At 34.2% G+C, this 26,767-nt stretch overlaps 4 protein-coding genes and 1 non-coding gene across 7 annotated transcripts; 3 read left to right on the forward strand and 2 right to left on the reverse strand.

The window, feature by feature from the left end:
• Positions 1-1,368: 1,368 nt before the first annotated feature.
• On the forward strand, positions 1,369-5,350 carry Achl (La ribonucleoprotein translational regulator Achilles). Its single transcript, XM_076392330.1, has 3 exons — positions 1,369-3,258; positions 3,365-3,689; positions 3,904-5,350. Exons 1-3 carry the CDS (start codon positions 2,494-2,496, stop codon positions 4,458-4,460), a joined length of 1,647 nt encoding a protein of 548 aa, XP_076248445.1. The 5' UTR covers positions 1,369-2,493; the 3' UTR covers positions 4,461-5,350.
• Positions 5,351-6,151: 801 nt separating this feature from the next.
• Rich (guanine nucleotide exchange factor subunit Rich) lies at positions 6,152-12,624 on the forward strand. Its single transcript, XM_076389386.1, has 16 exons — positions 6,152-6,444; positions 6,770-6,877; positions 6,948-7,103; positions 7,186-7,500; positions 7,562-7,653; positions 7,731-8,004; positions 8,081-8,233; positions 8,303-8,503; positions 8,617-8,980; positions 9,063-9,268; positions 9,339-9,680; positions 9,756-10,245; positions 10,572-10,869; positions 10,948-11,420; positions 11,520-11,880; positions 11,960-12,624. Exons 1-16 carry the CDS (start codon positions 6,310-6,312, stop codon positions 12,285-12,287), a joined length of 4,296 nt encoding a protein of 1,431 aa, XP_076245501.1. The 5' UTR covers positions 6,152-6,309; the 3' UTR covers positions 12,288-12,624.
• A 1,950-nt stretch (positions 12,625-14,574) lies between these two features.
• On the reverse strand, positions 14,575-20,602 carry LOC143185154 (uncharacterized). Its single transcript, XM_076387893.1, has 5 exons — positions 20,409-20,602; positions 18,860-19,034; positions 17,675-17,799; positions 15,642-15,758; positions 14,575-15,307 (listed from the first exon to the last, which is right to left on the reverse strand). The coding sequence occupies exons 1-5, from the start codon at positions 20,482-20,484 to the stop codon at positions 15,225-15,227; spliced, it is 576 nt and encodes a 191-aa protein (XP_076244008.1). The 5' UTR covers positions 20,485-20,602; the 3' UTR covers positions 14,575-15,224.
• Positions 20,603-20,826: 224 nt separating this feature from the next.
• Sturkopf (lipid droplet associated hydrolase sturkopf) lies at positions 20,827-22,948 on the reverse strand. 3 transcript variants are annotated; one of them, XM_076389957.1, is made up of 4 exons: positions 22,812-22,948; positions 21,880-22,201; positions 21,615-21,806; positions 20,827-21,540 (listed from the first exon to the last, which is right to left on the reverse strand). In XM_076389957.1, exons 2-4 carry the CDS (start codon positions 22,186-22,188, stop codon positions 21,112-21,114), a joined length of 930 nt encoding a protein of 309 aa, XP_076246072.1. In that variant the 5' UTR covers positions 22,189-22,201; positions 22,812-22,948; the 3' UTR covers positions 20,827-21,111. The 3 variants fall into 3 exon arrangements, with proteins under 3 accessions (XP_076246072.1, XP_076246081.1, XP_076246063.1); XM_076389966.1 differs by lacking the exon at positions 22,812-22,948 and adding an exon at positions 22,448-22,697 and having other exon boundaries at positions 20,827-21,471; XM_076389948.1 differs by lacking the exon at positions 22,812-22,948 and adding an exon at positions 22,448-22,697.
• Positions 22,949-23,197: 249 nt separating this feature from the next.
• Trnaf-gaa (transfer RNA phenylalanine (anticodon GAA)) lies at positions 23,198-23,270 on the forward strand. The gene has a single exon. It is a non-coding gene; the product is annotated as a tRNA-Phe (tRNA).
• The last annotated feature ends 3,497 nt before the right edge of the window (positions 23,271-26,767 follow it).

Consider the following 26,767-nt stretch of genomic DNA (forward strand, 5'->3'; position numbering starts at 1 on the left):
ATTATTCTCAAAAAAATATAAAATTTTTCTAACTAAAAAAATCAAGAATTAAATCTAAAGATTTCAATCTTAAAGATGTATCTATATTTTCTATATTCTCTATAGTATCTATATTTTCATTATACTACTCTGTGACAACTTTGTTATCTCATGTTTAGTTCGTCAAGGTCGCACTAGCAATGTTTAAAGTTATTTTTTACAAGTAACCAGCAAGAAACTACACTTCAAGTTCTAAGGTACCGCGAAATCAAATGGCACTTTATACGAAATACCTACGTCACTTAATATTACATCAAAAGTGTCCAGCCATGCGCAGGATTAAGAATCATTTGGCAGGTGGTTCTCGAAATAGACGAAGAGCTGGAAGGACGAGGACAGAGAATGAACCCTTTCGATTCGACAACGATAACCTGCGTATATCTTCGTCCTTCCCCGCTACAGGTATGGCCATACATGGTACCAGCCGCACTTGACCTATATCTTATTATGCTGGCAGCGTCCGGATGCAATGTGAAACGTTTGTGAATAAGCCCGACGGGTCTCCACGAGGTTGTCGAGGCTTTACCACCACCATGAAGAGGTCCTTCCTTCCTGTAGCAGTTGTGTCGGTGTCTCAGCTTCCGCGAAAGACACAGACTAGGTCCAAGTAGTCGAGGAGTTCGCGTCGCTCTTCTAGTCTTGCGTTCTGCCCTCTCATAGCTGACATAACGTAGCAATCCTGAATGAAAATCGTTCCCATTTCTCAAAGCCGGTTTCCATATCCTCGTCATGCGAAATATTGGAGTAAATCGTGTTTTTCACGGTAAGTAATTAATATCAATTTTTTCTTCAAGGGTTCTAATGCCTGTCGGTTATTGATTCGGTTCATAAAATTTACGCGTTACGGTGTTAAGTACTTGTATCTGTTACTCGTATTTAAATACGTTTAAAATGGTAACGCTTTAATATAGAAGATAACGTTGTAATTGTTTCTGTAATCACTTTAATTGTCGGGTGAATAAACGTAATTATTGTTTATCCGATTAGGTACGATGCAACCTTGAGTAAAAGACAATTTTTTTACGTAGTCGACATTTCAGTACGGCGCGAAACGCTGGAGCCTTGAATGGAAAGCCATATTCTAGTTCTTTTTTCTAGAACGTAATAAAGTCTTACTTGGGTATAGAGCTGTTCACGTTAAATGTGTGGCTGTAGTGAAATGCAGACATGGGCATTATTGGAATAAACTATTTGAAAAATGATCGTTATCTTATTTGAAATAACCTAATTAAAGCTTACCATTACTTGAAATAATCATATAGTAATTTATTTGAACAGACAAATGACTTGTCTTCAAATCATCGCTTTATTTGATTTTCAAATAAGAGAACTTTTTATTTTATTCTTTAACTGAATAAATATTCTGTATGGATGTCTTTTTGAACAATTTTAAAAACAGATTTCATATAAATAGTAACAAATATGCTATTTAAATCCTCCTGGAAATAGAATCTCGGGCAGACATGGTATTCCTCGCTTTTAATTTCGCGCATGTCCCTTTTCCGCGTTGCACTACGAACTCGCAGCCACCCTGTCATGGGTACCTTTACTTTCTCAAGGTCCCGGCCGGCTGCCCTTCAAGTGATTCCTATCTTCCCGGTGTCTCACTCTTGACCGGTATTTAGGAAGGTCACGACCTCAGGGTAGGTTTGTCACGGGGAGTAGTAATCACGCATGCGCGACCCGCGGGCGAAAGTATTTAAAGAGGTGGACGCGTCTTCGGGAAGGCCACTATTCCCCGAACTGTCACGAATCGCGCAACGTCCCCCACTTTCCTCCCCTTCCGAGACGAATGAGCATGCATTCCCAACGAGAGCGGGAAGATCGGCTCTTTTAGTCTCTTCTTTTTCTCCCCCTTCAACAAATCGCCTTCACCCCCGCGATACTCCCCCCCTCCCGTAGGATCATTCGCATTTTCCCACTCCAGAGGATCGTTAGTGTGCCATCGGTTCGTTTAATAGATCTACCGTCCTCTCTCCGCAGATTCGCTTTGGTGCCACCAAACGTGTCGGACCGGTGACAGGAAGGAAGGGATCGCTGCTGTACAATCGATATTTCCTTGGACGACATAATCGTAGATAAGAACCTCCTTATAAAAGAACGCTCGACGACTTCTTGGAAACAAAGCTGATCGAGGACTCGCCTCATCCTTTGGTCCGATAAGCATCGTCTTAGCCCTTTGCTTCAATTAACATCGATCACGAGAGACAAGGGTGTTCCGTCTCTGGAGTCTTGGGTCGAGGACTCGTTGCTACTGTAGTAAACACGATGTTCGCTTGATCGTCTGACAGATTTAGAGATCAAGAAACCTGAAGGTGTTCTCGCAGAGGGACATTGCAGTTCAACGTCTCAGATGGATTAGAAGCGAGATTGATCTTAGTGTCTTCCGTCAACGATTGGTGTCTGAGGGACTCTGCCACTTGGTATCTTGCTCGGACGTCGAAGCGCGTAAACATGGACGAAGTGGATTTCCAGCAGGAATCGAGAGATCAAGTGGGAAACTTGATGTTTTCTCCGCCGCCGATGAAGAAGTCTGATACGAGGGACAGCATTTCTTCCGTCGACAGCGATGTGAGCCTTTCCTTCGATCGTAGAGGCTCCAAAGGAGAAGAGGCTGACCTGTCCGATTGTGGGAGCTCAGATAACGAAAGGAAATCGAAAAATGGGGCGAAAGAGCATAAACATTCTGACGGCGATTCGGGAGCAGATTTAACCGAGGATTCATCTCCAAAAGAGTCGAAGAATCAACAGCAGGAAACTGCTGCTGAAGGGAGCAAAGTTGACCAGCAAGACGATTTTGTTCCACCGAGCGACGAATTGGCTGAGAAGATCTGTGCCCAAGTGGAATTTTACTTTTCGGATGAAAATATTGTTAAGGACGCTTTTCTTTTGAAGCATGTGAAGAGAAACAAAGAAGGATACGTGTCTTTGAAACTCATCTCGAGTTTCAAGAGAGTGAAGCATTTGAGTAGAGACTGGAGGGTGGTTGGTGCTGCTTTGGCAAAATCGAAGAAGCTTCAAGTGAACCCGCAAGGTACTAAATTACGTAGGGTCGATCCTTTGCCGCCCTTCGACCAGACCACCCCATCAAGGACTATTTTAGCTGCGAGGCTTCCTGTGGAAAAATTATCAGTCGAGTCAGTTGCTGAAATCTTTAGACCATGCGGAGAGATTGCCCTAATTAGGGTTCTTCGACCTGGTCATCCTGCTCCAGCCGAGGTAATATTCTTATGAATTATTTAATTAAAAACGTTGAGCAGATTAAAGTGAAAATAGAAAATCTAAGAAATGTGTCTGCCTTTTTAACTCTGGGACTATTTATTAGGTACGACAAGCAATCGCTAAGAGACCAGAATTAGCATCGAGCGAAGAGTGCGCCATGGTCGAGTTCACGGATTCAGCGTCTGCTCGTATCGCTTTGCAAATGACCTTGGGTGATGCCAAGGTATTCGAGCTTCAACAATCCAACGACAAGAAGAGGAAACAGCAACCAACGAAGAAAAGTGCTCTGACGAGGTTAGCAAAAGAGGAAGCTTATAACTCTTCAAGCTGCGCCAGTGGATCTGAGGCGGAAGATGGAAGAGCCAGATACAAAAAGCCTATTCATGGTTACCAGATGTATCACCCTTACCCGGGCCATTCCTTTCAAGGTACAGAACCCTTTGAATCATATTTGAATATCTACTAGATATAAATATTTATTAAAAAGGAAAAACTAATATCGCGAGAATATTAATCTCTTGAAAAAAGCATATGCAAAGAAAGTGCCATACCGTCTTCACGAACTGCTATTCGTGCTTTACTTGCAAATAGAATAAAAATCGAGTTCTCCTCAAAATCTACAGATTAAATTATTTTTTACAGGACCCCCTTCGCCTGACGCATGGTTATCTCGCCGATTGTCCGCTTGTTCCATGTCAGGCTCAGAAAATGGCTATATCCTACGTCGCCTGTCTTCCTGTTCCGGCTCTGGTTCCAGTTCGGAAACAGGAAGCTTCGGCAGACGCTATTCCGCCTGTTCCTCCAGCTCTGAAACCGGTTACTGTCACCCAGTCTTCCCGCCAAACTACTATTACCCGGAAAATCGCCGTTTCTCCTGCTGCTCGAGTTCCGGTTCCGAGTGCAACGCCGCCTGTTATCATTCTAGTCGTCGTGGATCCACGGATTACGGGCATTTCTTCAGAAGGCTGTCTTCCTGCAGTCGAGACTCTGGCTTCGATGCAAACACTAGAAGGCTGTCTCTGTGTTCTTCGGGCTCTGAACAAGGCGGTTTTTGTCGACCCAGGAGCAATAGTGGCATTGCCTTGACGCATCTCCCGGAGAACGTGACGAGAATGCCTTCTGGTCCCGATGGTACGCGAGGTTTTGGCCGACCATCCAAAATGAACACCATGGGACCATCCATGGCACCCACTTGCTAGATGTCAATTACTCAGAAAAGACTCTGTTGCAGATAGACTTTCCTAGTGGTGACACGATGTATTCGTTGTTCTTCTGTATTGTTCATTGAATGACCAATTTTGTTGCTCCCAAAAGCGAATAATATTACCGAGGATCATTATGAGATCCGAGGTATTTGCGATGCAATTAACGTGTAATTTATATTCTTGTGTACATTGTCTCTATTTAGTATATGGAACACGCGATTAAGTGATATTTGTTTTGATAAGTCTTCCCACGTTCTTCGAGCTTTTTCCATTTCTTCACCTAGGAAATCGTATACAATTAGATTCGTAACAAAAATGGTCATTTAAATGTGTCGATGTTTTCTATTGCAGCAATTTTTAATTCACATTTCTAGGTTCAACGTTTGTATTATAATTTGACGAAATGCAGTTGAATGCTTGACTTTCCTGGCTGTCCATGACCGCCGAAAATTTGTGTACTTGAAAATATTCGTGGAAGCGTACATATTTTCCATACATTGCGTCGTGTTTAATAATAAGTAACCCACAAACAAAATATTGTAAATAGTAGTAGTTTAATGGTTCCATAATTGTGATAATTGTCGGTTTTTGTGAAAACTGTTTTAAATACTACGCATGTTATTCTTCGTTTGTACTAAGTGTTACATAACTTTTCGAAAATTTTCGATCATAAGGTTCTGTGATATTGTGGAATAATGTACAGACTTTTGGAATCCTAAATACATAGTCAAGCGCCTATATTAAAGAGATGTCGAGTCGTGATGGTGTTTGCAATACTCAACCAGCAATAAACGCGATTGCTTCGCGATACTATGACAATACACATATCACGTGTTACATGAACATTGTAAAGAAATATATTGGTATGTTACATCACGGTTTTACCTCGACTCTTATTTATATCTTTCTTTCTGATCTATATCCTCTTCAATTTTTAATTTATTGAAGATCCCGCACATTCTTCACTGAAGACCACTTTAGAGCTGACTTAAACACATTCACTTTACGGTCTTCATGCTTAACATTCTTTGATGCTTCAATGAATATTTTTATACAAAAGATAAATCATACCATTTAAAATAAGGATTTATATAATAGATTACATTTCGCTCAATGACAAGGTAACTTTCACGCTTATGACGGTCACTTCACAGAACTGTCATATCTAGTCTGACGAGAGACGAACTCATTTCACTAGGAGGAAAAAAGACCTACCTAATTTAAATGTATAACTTCCACTTCTTGAATATTAATTTATACTTAAAAAAATATTCGAAAATAATTATAATTTAAATACATACCTGAATTTAATGAGTGTTCTTAGATCATTTTAACCTGAATCCAATTATAATGGTACTCTCCATTAATAATTAAAAAATACGGCATTTTGTATGTATTACTTTCATATTTCTTCGATTCAACTCTAAACAAATCAATTCATTATCGATCAATTTGAAATATCTAAGCTATGCATTATATTTTCTTTACCTTTTTTAACATTCCCGTTAATTTCCGTATACAAATAAATGTCTGAGAATCGCGTCCCCAGTGGGAAAATGTTAAAGGTTACACGCGACAGTGTGAAATGATTGCGAATTAGATAAGTAGCGCGAATGTTACGAGTACGAGTCCCCTGCGGTTTGTGCTACGTGGATCTCGAAGGACTTCATTTCGCTTCGTGTTGCACGAATAACCTATTTGGTACTATTTACGATTAGCTTAAAATGGTGAGGTTAGGATGTGTTTACTTGTCAGATTCTTCGAAACAAGAGATGAAACACGGAAACCACTTAAATATAATAAGAATGTGAACGTAAAGAGGATATAGTCTCAAAGAGAAATCATGTTTTTCCCTATCGGATGGCCGCGAGTATTAAATACAACAGAAGCAGAGAAGATAACCGCGGTCGTTTGCAACAGGGACAAAATACTTTTTGCCGTTTTAACAACAGATTCTGTTACCATCTGGTATTGCAAGGCATGTGTAACAATTAAAACATTATAAACGAACAATTAGTACATATTAAAGTAAAATTAACACCTTTTATGACACTTAGCATCTTATGTCAAAAGCATTTATTTGTTTATAAATCGCAATTACAGTAAACAATTTCCTTCTCCTGATCGTTATAATCGACATCTTGTATCAATGTAATTTTTATAAATATGTATGTTATTTAGATTTATATTTAATGATTATTTTGTATTTTAACTTATAGCGTCTTTTAAGATAGTATTCAACATAAAAATGCTTTTGTATTACTGTCTGATTTAATGTGATCAGGAATATTTTGTTTTTATAGCCATGTGTGCCCATAGTATTTATCAGAAGGACTGCAGATTCTTTAAAGAAACACGGTGACAATACTTTGGTACAATGGAGACCAGACTCAAGTATGCTGGTCATTGCGGTATGAATACTTATGTAATGTATTAATTTGTAACATGGCACAGAATATTATTTTTATTTAAATTTTTTAGACATCGGATAGCTATCTTCTATTTTATCGATTATCAGATACTAGTGCAGAAGGAAGAGGTCTCTATGAACAGAGAGATTCTCCAGTAACCAGCTTAAAAAGGGATAGTGCTGAACTTTTTATCAAAGAAGTTATTCCATCTTTAGTTTTGACATTTGTAAGTAGATACACAGAAGAATGAAATGTTGACTTTTTAATATTGATGTTACAATTTCTTTAACACTAAATGTTATTTTTAGGAAAAATCAGCTTGGATAGATGGTGGTATTAGTTCTTTAGTTTGTATACGTGATGAACTTATGGTTGCTACCAAAACCAGTCACATAATACGACATAAATGGGATGGTACAGTTAATCGAGATTACTCTCTTGATTTAAGGAGGATACCATTTAGTGTAGATCAACAAATATCTACTGTGGCTGTACCACTCACTGAAAATAATGTATATGTTACTGATATAGAGTATTCTCCCTTAGTTGGTGGATTTGCAATTGTTCTCAACACTGGCAAAGCAGCATTTCTCACAGCACAGTCATTGAAGTTTGATCCTAATGTACGTTAACTAATTTTCAATGTTATTTAAATAAGACATTTGTAACAATATTATATTTTAGCAAGTTCAAGGAATTTGGGCTAGAGATATCGATGACGCTACTTGCGCAGCCGTAAATCATAAATATCGACTTATTGCAATTGGAAGACAAAAGTATGTCTCTTTAAATCTTTAATATCTATATGAAAACATATTTTTTAGTAAAAATAAAATATCTATTTTATTATTAGTTCGGAAGGTGTCGTATATTATGTAGATGAAACAACAGGAAGTCTAGAAATGTCGCATATTTTAAACCTATCCTCAAAAGATTATCCAGGAAAACCAGGTCGTGTGAGGTGTTTAAGGTGGACTCCCGACAGTTGTGCCATTGCACTAGCTTGGGAAGGCGGTGGCCTAGCAGTATGGAGTACATTTGGTGCTCTGTTACTTTGTAGCTTAAAATGGGATTATGGTTTAAGAGTAGACTTAAGCCATGATAATCCTTTACACATCCATACAATGGTTAGTAAATTCATTGATATTATCTAGCTGCTTCAAGTTTAGTTTTCTATTGAAATTTATCTTTTACATGTTACAGGAATGGTCAGCAGAAGGTTATCAACTTTGGATGTTAAGAGAATCTCCAGATCCTTCGGTGACTGAAGAAAATGGAAATGAAGGAACTAATTTAAGGCGTTCTTTGATACAATTAGATTTTGTAAAAAGTCCTTTGACGATTAATCCATGCATGGTAATATAAAAAATAAACATTTATACATATCTTTATAGTACTTGTTGATTATAATAATTTTATATATAGGGTCACCATGGACATTTATATTTGCAAGGGGAAGATAGACTGTATTTAAATCTTGGTGGCGGGGTTTCTACGAATACTTCAACCTTTCATATAGGTAGTGAAATTCCTAATGATTCTATAACGCAAACACTTGCGGGTTGTAAACAGTGGCTAGTTGTTCCTATTCCTTCTGCCTATAGTGGTTCCAATTGGCCAATACGAGTATGTAATTATTTATGCTACATAATTGAAATTCTTCTTTTACAGTATTGATAATAATAATAAAAATAATAATAACGAAACGGTATTATTAATATAATGATTATTCTTGTTAGTATACTGCTATTGATAATGAAGGAGTGAGCATTGCTGTAGCTGGACGGACAGGGTTAGCTCATTATTCTTTACCTACACGTAAATGGAAACTTTTTGGTAACGAAACTCAAGAACGTGATTTCATTGTGACTGGAGGACTATTATGGCATCGAGGTTTCTTAATAGTCAGTAGTTATTCAATATTAGACGATAAGGATGAAATTAGAATATATCCACGTGATACACGTCTGGATAATAATTATGTTAGAACAGTTAGAATGCCATCACAAGTGTTGTTGCTCAATACTCTAAAGGATAGACTCTTAACGTTTTGCGCCAATGCGCAAATTAGCATTTATGATATGGTATTAGAAAGCAATAATGGTGAGTAATAAAATAGAATTAATATGTTATAAAAACTAATAAATTATAGATAACATGCGCATTAAAAAAGATGATATTTTAGATGCAGGCAGTATAGAATTAACAAGATTGCAAACTGTAGATATTAGTGGACTTTGTGTTCATCCTGCTTGCGTTGTAAGTGCCACTTTGACTACTATACGTGCAGAAACGGCTGGAAGTCATCCGCACCCCGAAAGTCTTTTATTGAATGTGTCTGGACGTCTTCTCATGGTTCAACGGGAACATTGTACTGACAACCCAGAAGTTGTACGTGAATAATATATTTATAATCGATACTATCATTAATTTATTTCTAATATTTATAAATAAATTACAGCTGTTTACGTGTAGTGCTCCAACAGTATTAGCTTCTTACGTAGAAAATGTTTGGGTGCCGTGGAGATCGAGAAGAGATAAACCTCACTTAACAGAAGCTTTATGGTTGTTCTGTGGTGCTCATGGTATGCGTGTTTGGCTTCCATTATTTCCAAGAAATCATCAGGAAAAGACACATACGTTTATGAGCAAGAGAATAATGTTGCCTTTTCATTTACGTATCTATCCTTTGGCTATATTATTTGAGGATGCTATTTTATTGGGAGCAGAGAACGATACAGTACTTTTTACTTCGGATACTAATTCCCCATTTTCATTACCATTCAGTTTATTAGAGCTTACAGTAAGCATATAACTATATATTAACCTACGTTTTATCAATCGACTTTGAGCCATTACACATATATTTTAATTTCAGAGCCAAGTTTATCTTCATCAAATATTACGACAACTTATTCACCGTAATTTGGGATATCATGCATGGGAAATTGCTCGTTCGTGTTCTGCACTGCCATATTTTCCACATTCGTTGGAACTGTTACTTCATGAAGTGTTAGAGGAAGAAGCAACTAGTAAAGAACCAATTCCAGATGCTCAACTGCCTTCTGTCGTGGAATTCATCCGTGAATTCCCAGGAGTTTGGGCTAGAGCAGTTGTGCAGTGCGCTAGGAAGACTGAAATAGCACTCTGGCCTTATTTATTTTCTGTTGCTGGACCACCGAAGAAGCTATTGCAAGATTGCTTGCAACGTCAGCAACTCGACACTGCTGCTAGTTACTTAATAATTTTACAGAACTTAGAACCTTCTAGTGTTAGTCGGCAACATGCTACTTTACTATTAGATGCTGCTCTAGAGCAAGGAAGATGGGAACTTTCGAAAGACCTAGTTCGTTTTCTTAGAGCGATTGGTAAGATATTAAAAAACACTGTAAATAGAAGCATGTTATTTTCACATTAACCCCTTCGCCTACAATTTTCTTTCGTAACATTCTAACCTTTGCTGCCGATCTGAAACGACAGACTATCCCAAACTGCTAACCACAGAACTCCCGTTAACTGAACATAAATCCATCACACGATGGTGCGTGATCGGTTTTTTGCCGAAGAACGTTATCACGCGTTAGTGTGTGATCGGTAGCGAAGATATTGTAAAAAGTTAATAAATCAGACTCGTTGAAAAAGGTGAAGGGGTTAATTTCATGCATGTGTAAATATATATATTTTTCTTATTAAGATCCAAATGATGTCGAGTCACCACGGACATCTTGGGGTGGAACATCAAAATTAGGAGGACCTCCTCAAACACCACCACTTTCACCTCATGAAGATGACTTATCTTTAGTCTTAGGGACAATGCAAGTTTCGAGAAGTCGAAGTTACAGTACTACAGTGACTCCTAAAATACAATCTGATACAGTAGCCAAAGATATAGCTCCTTCCTCAATGTTAGAAAAAACTAGAAATGCAGTTATGAGACGAAAGAAGTCTGTGCCTACGAACACTACTTCTAAGATTGAAAAAACCGATAACAAGTAAGTTTTAAATAGTTGCGTTTTAAAATATATGGCGTTTAAAACTATTTAAATAATCCTATTAAAATGGTTTTTCAGAGAGGGTTCAGCCGAAGAGTTTTTCATCGATGTAATATTACAACGTCATGCTCGTCGACTACTTTCAGCAAAACGGCTCGCAGATTTAGGAAGATTTGCTGCGCGATTGGACTTCCATTTGGTTACATGGTTTGGCAGAGAACGCGACAGAGCAGCGAAAATTGATGACTATGTGTCAGCACTAAAAGCAGTTCATGAAGATTTTTCGTTTGCTTATCCTGTATTGGCCCTTCCAACTTTACAGAAGTTTAGAAGATCCAGTCTTACCTCTCTACGATCCATAAGATCGGTCAGTTTGGAAGGCCCAGAAGATGAACCATTGAATTCAAATTTTGTAGTTGACTTGCCCGATAGTGGTTATACTAGCTTACCAAGTGGGCGACCACCTTATACTTCGTTGGTTTCTCCTGTTGCAAGCTTAGAAACACAATTTCCCGCTGCTGAAACTAAGCTTACAGCAAACATGTTGCAAGGTATTTATGGATTCTAGTACTGTGTTAAAATAATACAATTATCATTACATTATATTAATTTATATAAGAAAATTGTGCATTCTATGTTTTCATTTTCAGATGCTAATAGTGTTCTTAGTGATAGTAGTACTATTTGGAGAGATGATGCCGAGTCCATCGTTGGGACTGGAGTTGGAACCGTCTGTTGGGTATCGCCAGAATCAGTAGACCAAACAGAAGTTCATAATGCCTCACCTTGCGCACCGATAAGTCGTGCAGAAGTACAACTTAGATATTTGTTACAATTATTTCTTGAAGGTGGATGTATAGGATGGGCTGCTGTTCTAGCAACTATTCTACGCGATGCACCTGCAATGGCTAGAACTGTCAGAGCAGCGCATGCTCCTAATCAAACATTCGATTCTGTAATTAATTTAAGAGATGGCCTCCTTACATTAACCAGGTGGTCTCATTCTGAATGGTATGTATTATAAAAAGTATTGGTTGTTTCAAAATAGACATGTTGTAAACATAATAAGAAAAAATGGTTTGTATTTCAGTTTGGGTTACAGACCATTCATATCAGGTATCCAGGGTCAAATTTCTTTGTTAAATAGACTAGTTGTAACAAAGCAACAGCAAGAACAAGAACAGATACCTGAGAGCCCTTCTCCTAGTCCAGCACCATCAGCTGGTAGTAATCAAAGAGGAAATTTATCTCGATCTCGTCATTCGTCTATTAGTCATACATCAACGACTGCTCCATTAGAAGAAGAACGATCCCACGAGCTATCCATGAATGTGGAAGATGTGGCATTCCGAAATAATTATAGCAACCTCAATAACGCAGAGAATGCTTCTTCTCAGTCTACATGTGTAATCTCTTAAAGCAGTACTGTCTTCTCAGAACTCACACGTACTATAATATCATTCAACAAATTTTAACGTTGGTAAGTAAACACAAGAATTTTGCAGAATCTTTGAACTTCCTATAAAATTTGTTTTAAGACACTCAATTTAGGATAAAATTCGTCAGCATACTGTTTGGTGTTAAGATCGTTCTTAAAATAACGTGAGATCAATTCAATCAGCATTAAACCTAAATTTAAAAAATATATTTTATAGAAGAAACTAATAATTTTTCATAGTAATATCAAGTACATCGCTTGAATATTACATAATAATTATGTGTACAGTATGTATAACAATTTTTAAATGTAAGAAAAAGTGTTACTAATCAACGTTTCTAATTTCTTGAGGATTTCTATGCGTGTAAATACTTTATTAAAATTATAGGAAAGGTATTGTCAACATATTTTTAAATCCATTCTTGAAATACTTAGTAAGAAACAATAGGTTTTCAAGGAACTACTAAAACACGACTGATAATATTTCTTCCTTTCTTTGTAGACAATATGTAAGAGTAATGAATATTGATATGAGTGCAATCGGTATTGGTAGGTTGTAGATTTTATTACAAGAAAAATAGAAACAGGAAACTAATATTTTATATATTGCAATATTACATTGACTGAATTGTGAGTGTGTTGTAAGGAAATGATTTGAATCGATTGTGGTCTATTTAAATACAAATTATTTCATTTGAAAGAATTCCACTATAAAAATGAAAATTGACAGAACATAGTTTTATTTGTACAATAGCAAGCTAAATGAAATGGCCGTCCTGTAATTCAGATTTTATTCAAACAAGAAAAATGAACTTCACATAATTTTATGGTATTATTAGGAATTACTAGGTATAAACGAAATGTCAATAACTTTATAATTGATATTACTATAGATTATTTGGTTTTGTACAAAAAAAAAATGGTATGTCAAATCAGGGAAAATATGTGTAGTAGGAAAAGCTGGCGTAGATTTGTATATGAATAAATTAATGGTAATTAATTAACTACCTTTATTGAAAGAGAATTGTAGATTATGTAACATATTTTATTTGTAATATGTGAGAGTTGATATATTTACCAGTAATATGTTTAATTAATACTCATGGAATGAATTTAGAAACGAAAGGTAATAATGCATTTATGTTACAAAACAAATTTCGAAAGCAATAATTTCAATGTTTAACTTACAAGGAACAGTTTTGAATTAATTTATAACAAGAAAATCGTATTAATATGAATAAAAATATGGCATTAAACCTTACTATGTACATTAATAATAACTTCTGTCCAACAATAGAAATGAACTAATGCAGTAAGATATTATTGAGCACTTTATTTATCAAAAAATGAAAATATTTATTTTATATTCTACGTATATGAGCACCGTATATTAACTCTGGTAATCATTCAATTTTAATTATATTTATTGATTTTTATTTTCTAATGCAGTTATAATGAAACATATTGCAAAATCAAATATAAATAATTTGTAAGTAGAGATATTGAAAAAAATTAACTCATTGTAGCCAATCAAAAACAATAATCAAAATTATTTATAAGTATTTATATCAGATTAACACAAATTCAACCATATTGATTGGGAGAATAGTCGTTGGAATTTGTAATGTCCAAATAGCGATAATTGTAAAATGTTTATTTTGCAGTTTTCTTATTTAAAAAAAAACTAATATTACCCTTCTTACATGTAGGGTTGCAAATATTGTGTTAATGAACAAAATGTGCAACCTTTTTTGGACTAGTTGTTTAATTAGACTCAAATTTAACTAACTTAGCAATGAACATTTGCTGTGGTCTTGTATTACAATAATACAAATTAAGTCATAGAGAAAACTGTGAAATATTAATAACAAAGTGTTTATATACATACATATATATATATATATATATTGTAACATAGGTACTCAAAAATATATATTTTCCCATAAGACGCATTTCTTTATAATTATTCACACGAAATCATTGTCTTAATATTCTTATGAATTTACTATAAACGAAAAGTATTTTCATGTGAGAAGTAAGGAAAACAGCTTTTCCTTTAACAAGTTTTTATTATCTTTTTTTGTTGTATATTTATTACATATCATAACAACATCATCATTTAACTCTCCTTGTTTTATAATAATAATAATAATACGGATAATTAAAAAATCAAACATACATAGAAATGTAATGGAAGAACTAACTTGGAAAGTATAAAGGGGTACAGTGTAATAATATATTCACAGTTGATATACAAAAAGAGAATCAGGAACTTTATGGATAATTTCAGTACAAATAAAACATTTTCATCTTTATCTTACATTCATTTATCGAAAATCATGATTAAACATTTCCATATTTTAATATTATCTTGATTTCGTCGGTCAAAAATTTTTAGTAAGCGATTTAGAATTTTTAATGAGTTGTCTATTTCAGGTACAGTCATCTTTTTTTTTAGTTACAAAATATTATTTCAAGTATAAAAAAAAATTTTGATTTTATATGACTAATATTACTTCGTAATGAAATATAAAAATTGGGTACAAAGTCAATAAAATTGGCAAATTTTTATTTGTTGAACACATTTTGAGGAAATCGTGCATTCAGAAAAGTTGATGTAATAAAACCTATATCAAAAGGGAAATCTACTCTTAAATAAGCACAGTCTTTGTGCACGGAAATAATCCGGTTCCATGACAATTTCAAATTGAGTGAGATTGCGCACCCTTTCATTCTTTCAAATATTTCGAGTGCGCATACGCGGATTTTGCCGCTCTTCCCCAGTTCTCCTCAAACGGAAGACGCGTTCGTTTGTAGCAGTCGAACTGGCGAATAAAATTCCAAATTACAACTACCGGCTCGAAGAAAATGCATCAGGACTTCAATATGATAAACACGTTTAATGTTATTTATTCGATTAAACGTAGTTTGGGTTATACGGTGCTTGCTTCGAGTAAATATCATTCTCGTGTGCTGTGTATGGCGGTGGTTGCGACAATCCTAAAAGAGGTAAATATTAATAAGATTATTCAGATCTTTTGTGTTCGAGGCGATGGAAATTATGTTTGTTTAATTAAATAATTAGAGGTTAAATCATTTTAACCAAGTTAAAGCAGAGGAACATAATATTAATAAATAACGATAGTAAAGAATAGAGATGTATTGCTAAGAACATAGCCTAACATATATATATATATAGCCCGCGGAGTTTAAATACGGTCTCCTTGAAAACGAAATATTGTGTAGAAAAATACTAAATAAAATCTACATATATAATTTTTTAATTAGTCACGTAAACGTTTTGTATTTTTTTTTTTGTACGTATAATAATTACCTGTTGAATTTGTAGGATTCAAAACATTTGCATAATACGGTGCTGGTTGTGGTTGTGGTGGTGGAACGTTCGCAGGCGTTTGAATTACGTGTACAACACTAGCAGGTGCCTGCACTCCTGAAACAAATATTCCCAGAAAGGTGGACTTGGAAGTCTACGTAAGTACTATTTTACATTTATAACTTCAACGTGATCTTAAATATTCTTAAAGTTATAAAAGAACATCACCCTGTGATAAAAAGTACAGATTTTTTTTTCACGATTTTCTCTACGTAAGAAAACTATAAAGAATGTTTCGTTGCTATCTTTATTATTCCAAATTTAATTCTACCTCTAATTCTAATTAAATTCTAATTCTTTTCAAAACATTTTTTTAATTTAAGTAAAATTAGAAGAATCTTAAAAAATCTTTATAAACTTTGAAAAAAGGATATATTCAAGCACCGTAGAGGAAGGTTCGAGGAGTAATGTGATATTTTTTATTGCAGGGCGGTGTGTCGCTTTATTTTTAAATGACCGACACAACTAATAATACCGTAGTTACAGCATATATATAACATTATTCTTATCACAATAGTAAGAAAAAAGTGTTGATTGTTATTGGAACATCAAAAGATTATTTATTACATATATTTTTTACATTATTAGAAAGCGTTTGTCCATAGGTTGAAGCAAATCTTAGGCTTACATTTTCACATACATGTATCTATAAGGCGGCGCATTACATCGTTAGCAAAATAGTAAACAGGTATATGAACTTTCGCGCATGTGTAAATACAAAATTGCATAAAAATATGTGTATCTGGAAGTCCAAGCGAGTAGTTCTATTTTTACCAATTCGCAGGCAAAAATAGAATTCTCGAATTCGTGATACTCTCTGCATGTCATTAACTGGTCTTAAGCGCCCTAACAAACTGAATTATTTTAAGTAATAAACACGTTTACAATACTATTTAAAAAAAAGTAAAGGAACATAAAGAATATATTTTTCACATAGAAAAAATTATCATGGAATGTATGTCGTCCCTTTGCATATCCTTAGATTCATTATTTCACGAATTCAGAATTTTACAAACTTTTTATTAGTAAGTTTAAGTATTGTTTACTGATATGCAAAGGTTGGAATGTAAAAGCTTAAACATTAGATAGAAAGCATAGTAATTTTCTTATATAATTGTGTCATAATGACAAATACAGTTATGTATTATATTAAATAATATATCATTGTTATGATATACTCTAAGGAACAGAATCTCTTTAGAAATAGTTTTAGCATGTTCTCTAACATTTTGTCACTAATACGCGTTATTAATGCAAGTTTTGTAAAAAAAGAAATTGAGCCTTGTAGTTCTTTATCATATTATCGATGCAATAATTTTCTAGAAATCATTTTTTATAGGAAGTTAATTTTGTGCGTTGAAATCTTCATTCATTTTATCGTATAGTGAACGATATTAAATTCAATTGAAATGAGAACATACAAATATTATGTAAAAATATAGAGAGAGCAAAGCTAACAATTAGTATTTAAAAAAATTTATGTCTATCCTAACATACAAATATGGAAAACATTATATGTAAAGAGGAGAACGGTATGAGGAGATTGGAGGATGTGATGAAACAGAATCAGGCCACGGTTGGTCCTACAAACAATTACACGACGAAATTAGCGACTATTTATGTGTGATCACGTCATGAATAATTAATTTTCTATTATTGAATAACAATCCTACTTTCACAATATTCGAAAATTAATTATTAAATAGCGTGAAGGGTGACCCACAAATGCAAACATACAGGATTGTGAATTACTCATGAAAAATAACAAATATCTATTGCATACAAAATCAACATTTTACCATAACTCGTGTAATTAAAAAATGCCATTGATACTTGAAAGTACATTTATGGATCAATTTTCACTTCATTAAAAGGGAGAAACGAAGTGGATGATGATCGTTGAAAGTAATAAGGAGTGATACAAAATAATATTCTCGAAACTTGAGTATCGTATTATACGTAGATATACGTACTTCCATATACTGTTCCCCGATGACGTCTGCGATACCATGGGCAGCAGCTGCAGCATAAGCAGGATATACAAAACACTATCAGCGAAACTACAATGACAACTGAGAGAACCGCTGTAAGAATAACCCTGCAATACAATAATTTCAACTTTTATAGTTTAACACTACACGTCCACCATTGGAATTTTCAGTAGGAAATGAAATTAAATAAAGAAAATTGTTGAGTTTTCAAAGATCTAATAATTCATTCAACATGTATATAAATGTTTGCGCTATTTTAATCTTGACGATCAGTTTTTAAAATATATCACAGTCTTTTAAATACTCTGTAGAACTAAATATTTGTTCACGAATGATTTCTTCGAAACACCTAATTTCACAGACAAATCATTTCCTTACATTATAAAAATCACGCCCGCAACGTAAATAATATGAGCACAAAATGTAGAGATAAAACAACGAATGAATCAAATATTATCAACTGCTCAGAGATATGTGAAAAAAGGCAAGGCAAGTTGTCTCTGTTACTGTACAATAAAATAGACCTTTCATTAATTTGATCATTAAATAATCAAAATGTCACTTAATGGAATGTTTAAGAAAAAAAGATTCAAATAAAAATAAGGTCTAATAAGAGCTTATTTTTTATAATTACTTATATTTAAGTGTATATTAAAAAATTACTTTCTATCAATGATAATATCGCGTCATAGTCTTGATAATTGCAATTTTGATATCACATGAAAATTTACTGATAAGATATTCACTTCTTATGTGTCCAACTCTAAATTGTAGTTCGTGGGAGTGTAATCGATAAATTAGTTAGAAAAATCGGATAGAAGTAGTACCTGACGCCACAGTAAATAATAGATAAAAACTACTTTTAAATCTATGAAAGTATTATTCTAAAAATACGTAACTATTAAAAGTGATTTTCAAAGAATCTAGATTTACCGATAGGAACAATTTCGACATTTACACTCTCCTCTTACAAATATTAAATTGTTTAATAAAGCTCCATTTAATTAAACAAGAAATTAATTACTCAAAATGTAATAATAAACATTCCAATTTGTACCAAATCATAAGGTTACAGTAAACGCCGCATACAAGACAAATACCAATATTTAAAACTTATAATTAATTAAATTAATAAAAAAAACAACTGTATATGGTAGAATACATTACCATGATGCCGTGATTCCGAATTCTGCGGCATCACAGCAGTAATACGTCCTATCTAAACTGTAACAGCAAAAGGATTTTTCCGCTGGGTCGAAAACTCCTGGACACGAGTTAGTATTAGTCACTGTGTCAATAAAGTTCTTCAGACCGGTAGTGTGACCGATTTTGCAGTCCATTCCTGCAAATATATAAATTGTCGCTCATCGCAGTGCAAAAATATTTCCTGAAACTCAGCTTTAATTTACGATCGAAAAAATAATCTTAATTAATCAGATGATCTCCAATTTGTATAATTTAACTTTTCAAAATGAACTTCAACTGTTAGGCAGTTGTAATAATTTTAATAATGTAAAATAAAATGAAACACTTGAAATTCCAAAGATGATAAGGATTTGAAAAATTGTTTTGTGTTATGTGTATAAGTCACGGAATTTCTTTTGCTTATAATTTCAAATCGGTAATTAGATCACGTGAGTGCACAAGTTCAATAACATCCGGTTCCCACACTTATCGTTAGTGATTCACAAAATCGATTATGTATGATCGAAGAAAAATTAATTATTTTATTAATAAAGTAGTTCTGTTAATTATTTACAAACTGTATTCATGTATTTATCGTAGAATGCAAAAAAATGTCTACTAGTTCTGAGTTGATAACAATGTAACATTATGAATAAGAGATAAGGTAGTAACATTAGCTTAACAATATTCAGAGATTAATTAGAGATTACATATTCCTAGAAAATGATAAAAATTATATTTTATTTAATGTTTAGAAATTAACGAAGAGATAATGAATTGAATTCATTCTATTCTTCTTCGGATGATTCGCAATTATTGATCGAATGAATTTTTCAAATTTTTTATTAAAAAGTCAGTTTTTATTATTGGAGCATAAGATTGATTGTAAGCAACTTTTAAATATTTGACTTCAGATTTCTATAGAAATTAATATTGAAGATATATAAACATAGTACTTCTTATTTCTAATAATGTTAATTCGTGAATAAAGTCTTAAAGTACTATCTACGTGAATAGCTTATATTACGATCAGTGTACTGTGTCAGGATCAAACAGTACTATATATAATTTCAGTTATATATACAGTGTTTTGTCGTTCATTCAATCTATGCATACCAAACAAAAAGTAAAGCTATTTGAGAATATATGTGTGTATGTATATTGAAACAGTCACGATCACGGATTGTTTACATGGGCACAGTAAGCAATTCAAAACCTGCCATGATATACTTACGCCACCTTTCTAAGAAAGTATACCATTCATATAAAGAAACATTGGAATGAGTATAATACTTCGAAGAAATATAATTATCTACTATCAGCGTAAAGTGAAATTAAAAAATAAAATTGTTAATTTAGCAAATAATAACGGTATCTTGATAAAAATTAAACTTTATTGTCTAGTCTTTGGTAATCGACATTTACATTTGCTTCTGGGACACGTGCATTAATTATGAAAAATTATTTTTTTTTCAATGATATAGTATTATTAGACAATGAAAAATGCAGTCGTATTAAATTGTATACTCACCATAGGATAACCCTGCATTAAGGCAAATAACCAACAACAAAACTGAAGCACGCAACATTTTAAACGATTTCAACATGAAATTATGTAACAATTTCAAAAATTGAGCTTGGGAAAATTATATCAAAAACTCAACACGTAACCCTATGCACAGAGAAAACACAACCACCTTTTACTCTTCCACCTAACATGAGATAGAAGCTGTAACTTGACTGTTAAATATAGTGTCAAATGTAGCTATGACTCAAAAGATGTCACTGTCGTCGTTTGCGTCACTCGATCATTACCGAAAATAGCCGAGCACTGTGCTTCAGTTTTGGCGCTTAATTTGAAATTATTCAACAATTCACTTCAGCATATTTTAGTTATTTAGAAATTGTGCTTTGTCTATATTAATTTATTACAAAACCAAAGTATTCACCACAAACTTTTATTTAAAAAATGTAACTCAATACTCTAATACATGTAGTTTCATGTACATTGAAATACAAGTACTGTTTACATTTGTAAAGTATTTCATACCTAGAGTAAACAATGCCCAGAATTTAGTAATAAGTGTAATTGCATTGTGTTATTGTTCAAATATTGCATCAAACATTGCAAAATCTATTGTTAATGTGTTAGTATCAGCATTAAAAGAATTAAAAACCATCAACAGAATACTCTTAAAAAAGAATTAAATATAAAATTTACTAGTTACATAGCATTATGATAAACTTTCGTTAATTATATCCCCTACAAGATGGCCCATTTCCTTATCATACTGCAAAACAAAGGTATGATGATAACCATTCTTACAGAGTTCTGCATTTATATGGGGATGTTTAGATTTCATATTTTTATAATATTTAACTGGAGTCCAGCCATCACAGTTGCCATAATAAAACCATAATTTATCAGCATGTTTTGAGAGTATCTCGTCATCTCGTTCTTTTACAATTATCATTTCTTCATCTGCCATTTTAATTATTTTTTTTAAGGCATGAGGATTTAGAAGTTGAAGCAATGCTTTGTTCGATTTTAAGGGAACGCCATGTAGAGGTGCAAAAATACTGACTATGAACAACTGTAAAAATGAAGGGAAAAGTGAAAGTATCCAAGAAAGAAAAATCAAGAAAAAGGCAATGCGTGATATCTAGAAGAAAAGAACATTATATTTTACTCAAAGCATATTCGTATAGAATGTTAAATAGTATAAGACACACTTACAATTGTAGTATAGAACCATCCATTAGGACTTGCAGCCATATGTTCTATGGTTGGAAACAATAAATAGCATTTTGCTACTCTTTTAGAAATTGAGTCATCTTTTAACATGTTCAGGACTAACCAAGCTCCTATCGAATGGCCAATAAGATGTAATCTTGCATCTTCTGGCACATACTTTTTTATAAATTCTATCTGTACATAAATTATAATAAATATGTAAAATACTTTAAGAACAAGAGCTAATGGTTAATAAAAAAGATAGTACCTTATGTTGCAGTTGCGCCGTCAAACTATAATTTACATTCCAAGTTGAATCTTTTGGCATGGTAACTGATAAATTACTTGGTGGTTGTACATGTCCTGCATGTCCAACTACCCAAATGGGAATTTCACTAGGAAGTCTTGACTTGAGAGTACTTATAAATCCCTCATAAAAATCTGGAATACCAGGATTACCTGGAATAACAACTACTACATCTTTTTTACCATATTCTGAAAGACCTTCTTCTACCCAACGACCTTGTGTAATCACTTGGGTGGGCACACTATTCCATTTTAGCATAGCACGTTGCATATTGGTTTTTTTTCTGTAACAAAGTTATTTGAATTTAACATGTAGCAGTAGTAGAAGATATGTACTTGTGATTAAGAAATTATTTATATACATAATAATTTCCAATTGATATTAAATTAAACATTATTTTTCCACATTATTTTTCATTTCTGCTAGAAAAAATATAATATTACATGAATTCAATCATTTTATCTAACACGAATGAACACATGGAAAATAAATGAGACGAAAAAGATTAGTAATTTTAATAATAGCTTACCTATGATTTAGAACACTTGAAGTATTATTTAATACTGTATTAATATTTCAATTAAGACAATTTATTTATTTTATACAGAATACACTGCTGCATCAACGTTCTATCGACCATAACCATTCCAGAGCAATAAGATAATAACTGTTAATTCAAGTAGTGTCACATTGATATAAAACTTCTACACAAGCGCAATTTTACGAGGCTCTAAATTCTAAGGTCACAAGTCACAATTTATAATTTCTAATGAGCATGCATTTCTAATTGTACCACCGTGAATATAGCCTCAGAACATCATGATATCAGTAGTATGCATTTAATAGTAGATAATCAGTAACAAGTAAAATAAGTTATCAAACTATATACTTACATTTGATAAATAGCTTACATATAATCTTCAGTAAACAACGTCAAGTGGCACAAAGTACTAAACAAAAACTATTGTTTGTTTTAATAATACGCTTTAAATATTGCCGCACTTTCCATTGTTTTGCTACTAGCCCATCAAAAATTAAGATAGGTATGTATATATTTCCAAAAAATCAATAGAAGTTTCGTTTCTGTATAAATAATTTGTGGCAATACTCTAATAATGTACTTGTAACTTTATACATATGCTTATAAAAATATTAAATATTCATTATAATTAATCTCAAAATAGTTTATTATCAGTACAAAAATTTTGCTATAATTTGCCTTTACGTATGAAACTTTGAAATCGATGAATTACGAACAACCGGAAGGAAGTTGCCAGTAGCCGAAATAGCTCAGTTGGGAGAGCGTTAGACTGAAGATCTAAAGGTCCCCGGTTCAATCCCGGGTTTCGGCAGTTACTTTTTTGATATTTTTAGCCATGTATACGATTAATGCATTTTGTAGGAATAATTATTCCTTGTTGTATTGTTTATGTACATTATATTACTTTACATATTCTAATTATCTGTCTATGATATTTTTCTATGATCTCTTTGTTAGTTAACCTCTTGAAGGAGGAATATTTTTTAAGGCCAAATAGAATAATTGTATTTTACTTTATAAAGGTATTTATTTAAAATTTAAGATATATTAAAATAAATCAAAGACAACAGAAACTAGGGAATTTCCTAGGGTATATTTATCACCAGGAGTTTTCATTGTATTTTTTGTAAGTATGCATCAATGTAAAAAGACTATAAATACACACATGTACTAGTATTCTTTAAGAGGTTAACCTCTTCGATATGAACATTGATCTCAATTAGAAAAAGCAATATTAACCATTTAATGACTAAAATTATATAGTCTGAGTCATCATGACTTGCAACGGACATTTAAACAATTTCTCCATTTCATTTATTAGAGAAAATATCAGAGGAAACTTATATTCAATAGAATATATCGAATAAACGAACTTAATTTTACGAATGTTATTTACTATAGATTTCAAGATAATTTGAATTTTCCTAGGTGAAAAAGACATTATTTATTGCAAAAGTTTACACGTATTTAAAATGTACCACACGATTGCTACCGCGCATGCACATAGTCATGTGGTTGCTACCGCGCATGCACATAGTCATGTGATTGCTACTGCGCATGCACATAGTCACGTGATCGCTACTGCGCATGCACGATCGTTTTTTAACAATTTTTTCGCGTCCGTTCAGACGTCAAGATCGTTTCTCGAGTTTTATTTACATTTCCGCCGAGCAAACGCTTGATTTTTTGTTCAGTTAACTCAGTTTTCATTTCCATATCGTTAGTGCTTCAGTACTTTATGTTTTCGTGTAAAAACTCAGTGCACATTCTACACCTTATGCGAATGGGGAAGGCTTTGATGCGAAGAAACGCCGGCAGGCCATCTTGTCGAGTGGATCGTACGGTAACGTTCGCAATCTTTATCGTAGAATATATTAACGCGTACTAACCCGACAAAACGTAAATTAAGTAAGTTTATGCACTTTGTGCTGTACTGTTGACGTTAGTGGTGCAGGGGATTCTGTAGTTTATTGTTGCAGAATCTTTCAAGGTCAATTATTATCTATCGTTACAATTTTATGTATGAATGTGTAGTAAGTGCGCAGATAGCACACGACATCTCGTCTTAAAAATGTCTATTCTTTGTCTGAATATTTTATACATTTGGACATTACATTATATAATTTACATCTTTAAGGCTGCGGCTACACTGGATGTGTTTTCTGACGAACTGATGTTCTGACAATTATGTTCGAACTATTTGTTGTATGAGCAAGATAAGTACAGATATATTAGTTAGAACATCGTTTATCAGAAAACGCACCCAGCCTGTTTGCAGCCTTTATTTGGTATGTAACTTTAGACGTTTCAAAGACGTCTGTTGGACATTTTAAGGACTTCACAGGATGTCTTTAAGACTTTTTAATACATCTCTTGCTGTATGAATATGTAGGTGCTATCAGAATATGCATAAAAAGTAATCGTCTCAGTCACTTTGACTGCTCTGGTAACTCTGGAAATTAAGCAAAAAATATTTCACGAGCTTTCATAAATCGAACATCTCCCTCCTAACTCAAAATACCGCCTCAGGTAACACCACAGCAAGGGTTTACAGTTCCAACTATACAATTCCGCATAACTGACCGCAGCAGTAGTCGTCCATTTCCCGCGTATGCCTCGCGAATGAATCGTCGCCAGATCGAGCGCGCGCCCACGTTATAACCTGAATAAACCAACGAACGATCGTTCCAACGTAAAACTCTGTTTCGTATCTGGATAGGCGGCAGCTGGTGGCAGGCCGCCATTTTGGTAGCTCCTCTGGTAGCACCGCGTTTCCCGTGGTACGACCGTGTCTGCTCCGTAGGGAACGCAACGTTAAGGGGAGAGGGTTAGGCCGAAAGAATTGGAAGGGAGGGAAAGGGGAAACGCGCGCGCTGGCAAGTGAACGTGCGAGAAAAAAGGAGAGGGAAGGAGGGAGGGAGAAGAGCCACGTTGAGTCGTACCACTGATTCCGGCTGGTGGAAAGATGGCGGAGGGTAATTCGAACACACGTTATATAGCCTCTTGTTGGCGACGCATGCGCACGCGATGCTGGTTGGACTGCGATGGTGTCGGTAGGCGGAGCGGCATCCAGAACCAAGCTGTACCGGGTGGTACCGCGTCACTGTCGGCAAAAACCGCGTAAAACGGTACCACTCGCTTCTTTGGTGCATCAACGCGGGAGGGGGTTCGGGTTGGTCGCGAGGCAGAGGCAGTTGAGGCGGAAGTTGAGGCAGCTGCGGCGCCACGGGGGCTCACGAAGAAGCGCCATGCTGACGATGACGCTCGCGCACCCGCGACTAATCGGATCACCGTTCTGGCTGGTCATCAGTATGTAATGTTGAGACCAGATGAGCCTTAATCTGAAGGGTACGAGACGGGGTTACAGTTTGCCCTGAAATATAGCGTGGTACATAAATTGTGGCATCGAGCGAAAGTACCGCCTAATTATAAATGGATGTGTAATAACAAGTAATAGCAACTAATCGTGGTCTTGTAAGAGGCTGAAGCCCTCATCTTCCAATATTCCTGTCACATCACTTATCTTAGGGACCCAACCATGTTCACTTTACTGTTTGATTAATTTTACGACCGCGGTATATTTCTGGGCCAGCTAACGTTGTAAATGCCGCACGACTTTTTCGACGTACTTCATCTTTTTATTTATTCAAATATATCTTCCGGAAAATAACAATATTTCATAGTTTAATGATGTCTTTAGGATTTTAGTTTATGTTTCGGGAGATTAGTGATGATTGGAAGTTTTTATATATTAAGATCTATTTATCGTAAACGGTTTAAGAAGAGGCCGTAAGTTTGGAGTGTTGGTTGTCAGTAATTGCTAGAGTATCAACATGCTAAGGGTTTCTCGATTAACTATGCTATAGAAAATATTTCCACATAACGCATCGCTAATTATCTATTCAACCATGCGTACGATGCTACTGTCTCGATATATGAGCCTTTCGGAAAGCAAACTAATTAACTCCAGTGTTTATCAAATTTTTTATTCTGGCGTTTAAGCACGTGATTAATTCTTTAAAAATCGGAAGAATTATTGGTATGATTGAATTTACTGCCTGAAATAATGAAATTATGTATGACTGCTGAATAGCGTTTAATGTAGGTACCTATTTCCGAAAGCACTTTGATGAATTTATAGTTTTTGGTCAAGAGTTTAACATCTAAGGAACAAACTTGATTATTTTCTAAATAATTCTCTGTATTCTATCATTTTGTTCTTTTACAGTAAGCTCAAGTTTAAAATACCTATGTTATCTATTGCTTCGTTAAGTTTCATTGCTATTTGGTTTATGGAGTTGATCAGTT

Source organism: Calliopsis andreniformis, chromosome 2, assembly GCF_051401765.1.
Source record: "Calliopsis andreniformis isolate RMS-2024a chromosome 2, iyCalAndr_principal, whole genome shotgun sequence".
NCBI classification, from domain to species: domain Eukaryota; kingdom Metazoa; phylum Arthropoda; class Insecta; order Hymenoptera; family Andrenidae; genus Calliopsis; species Calliopsis andreniformis.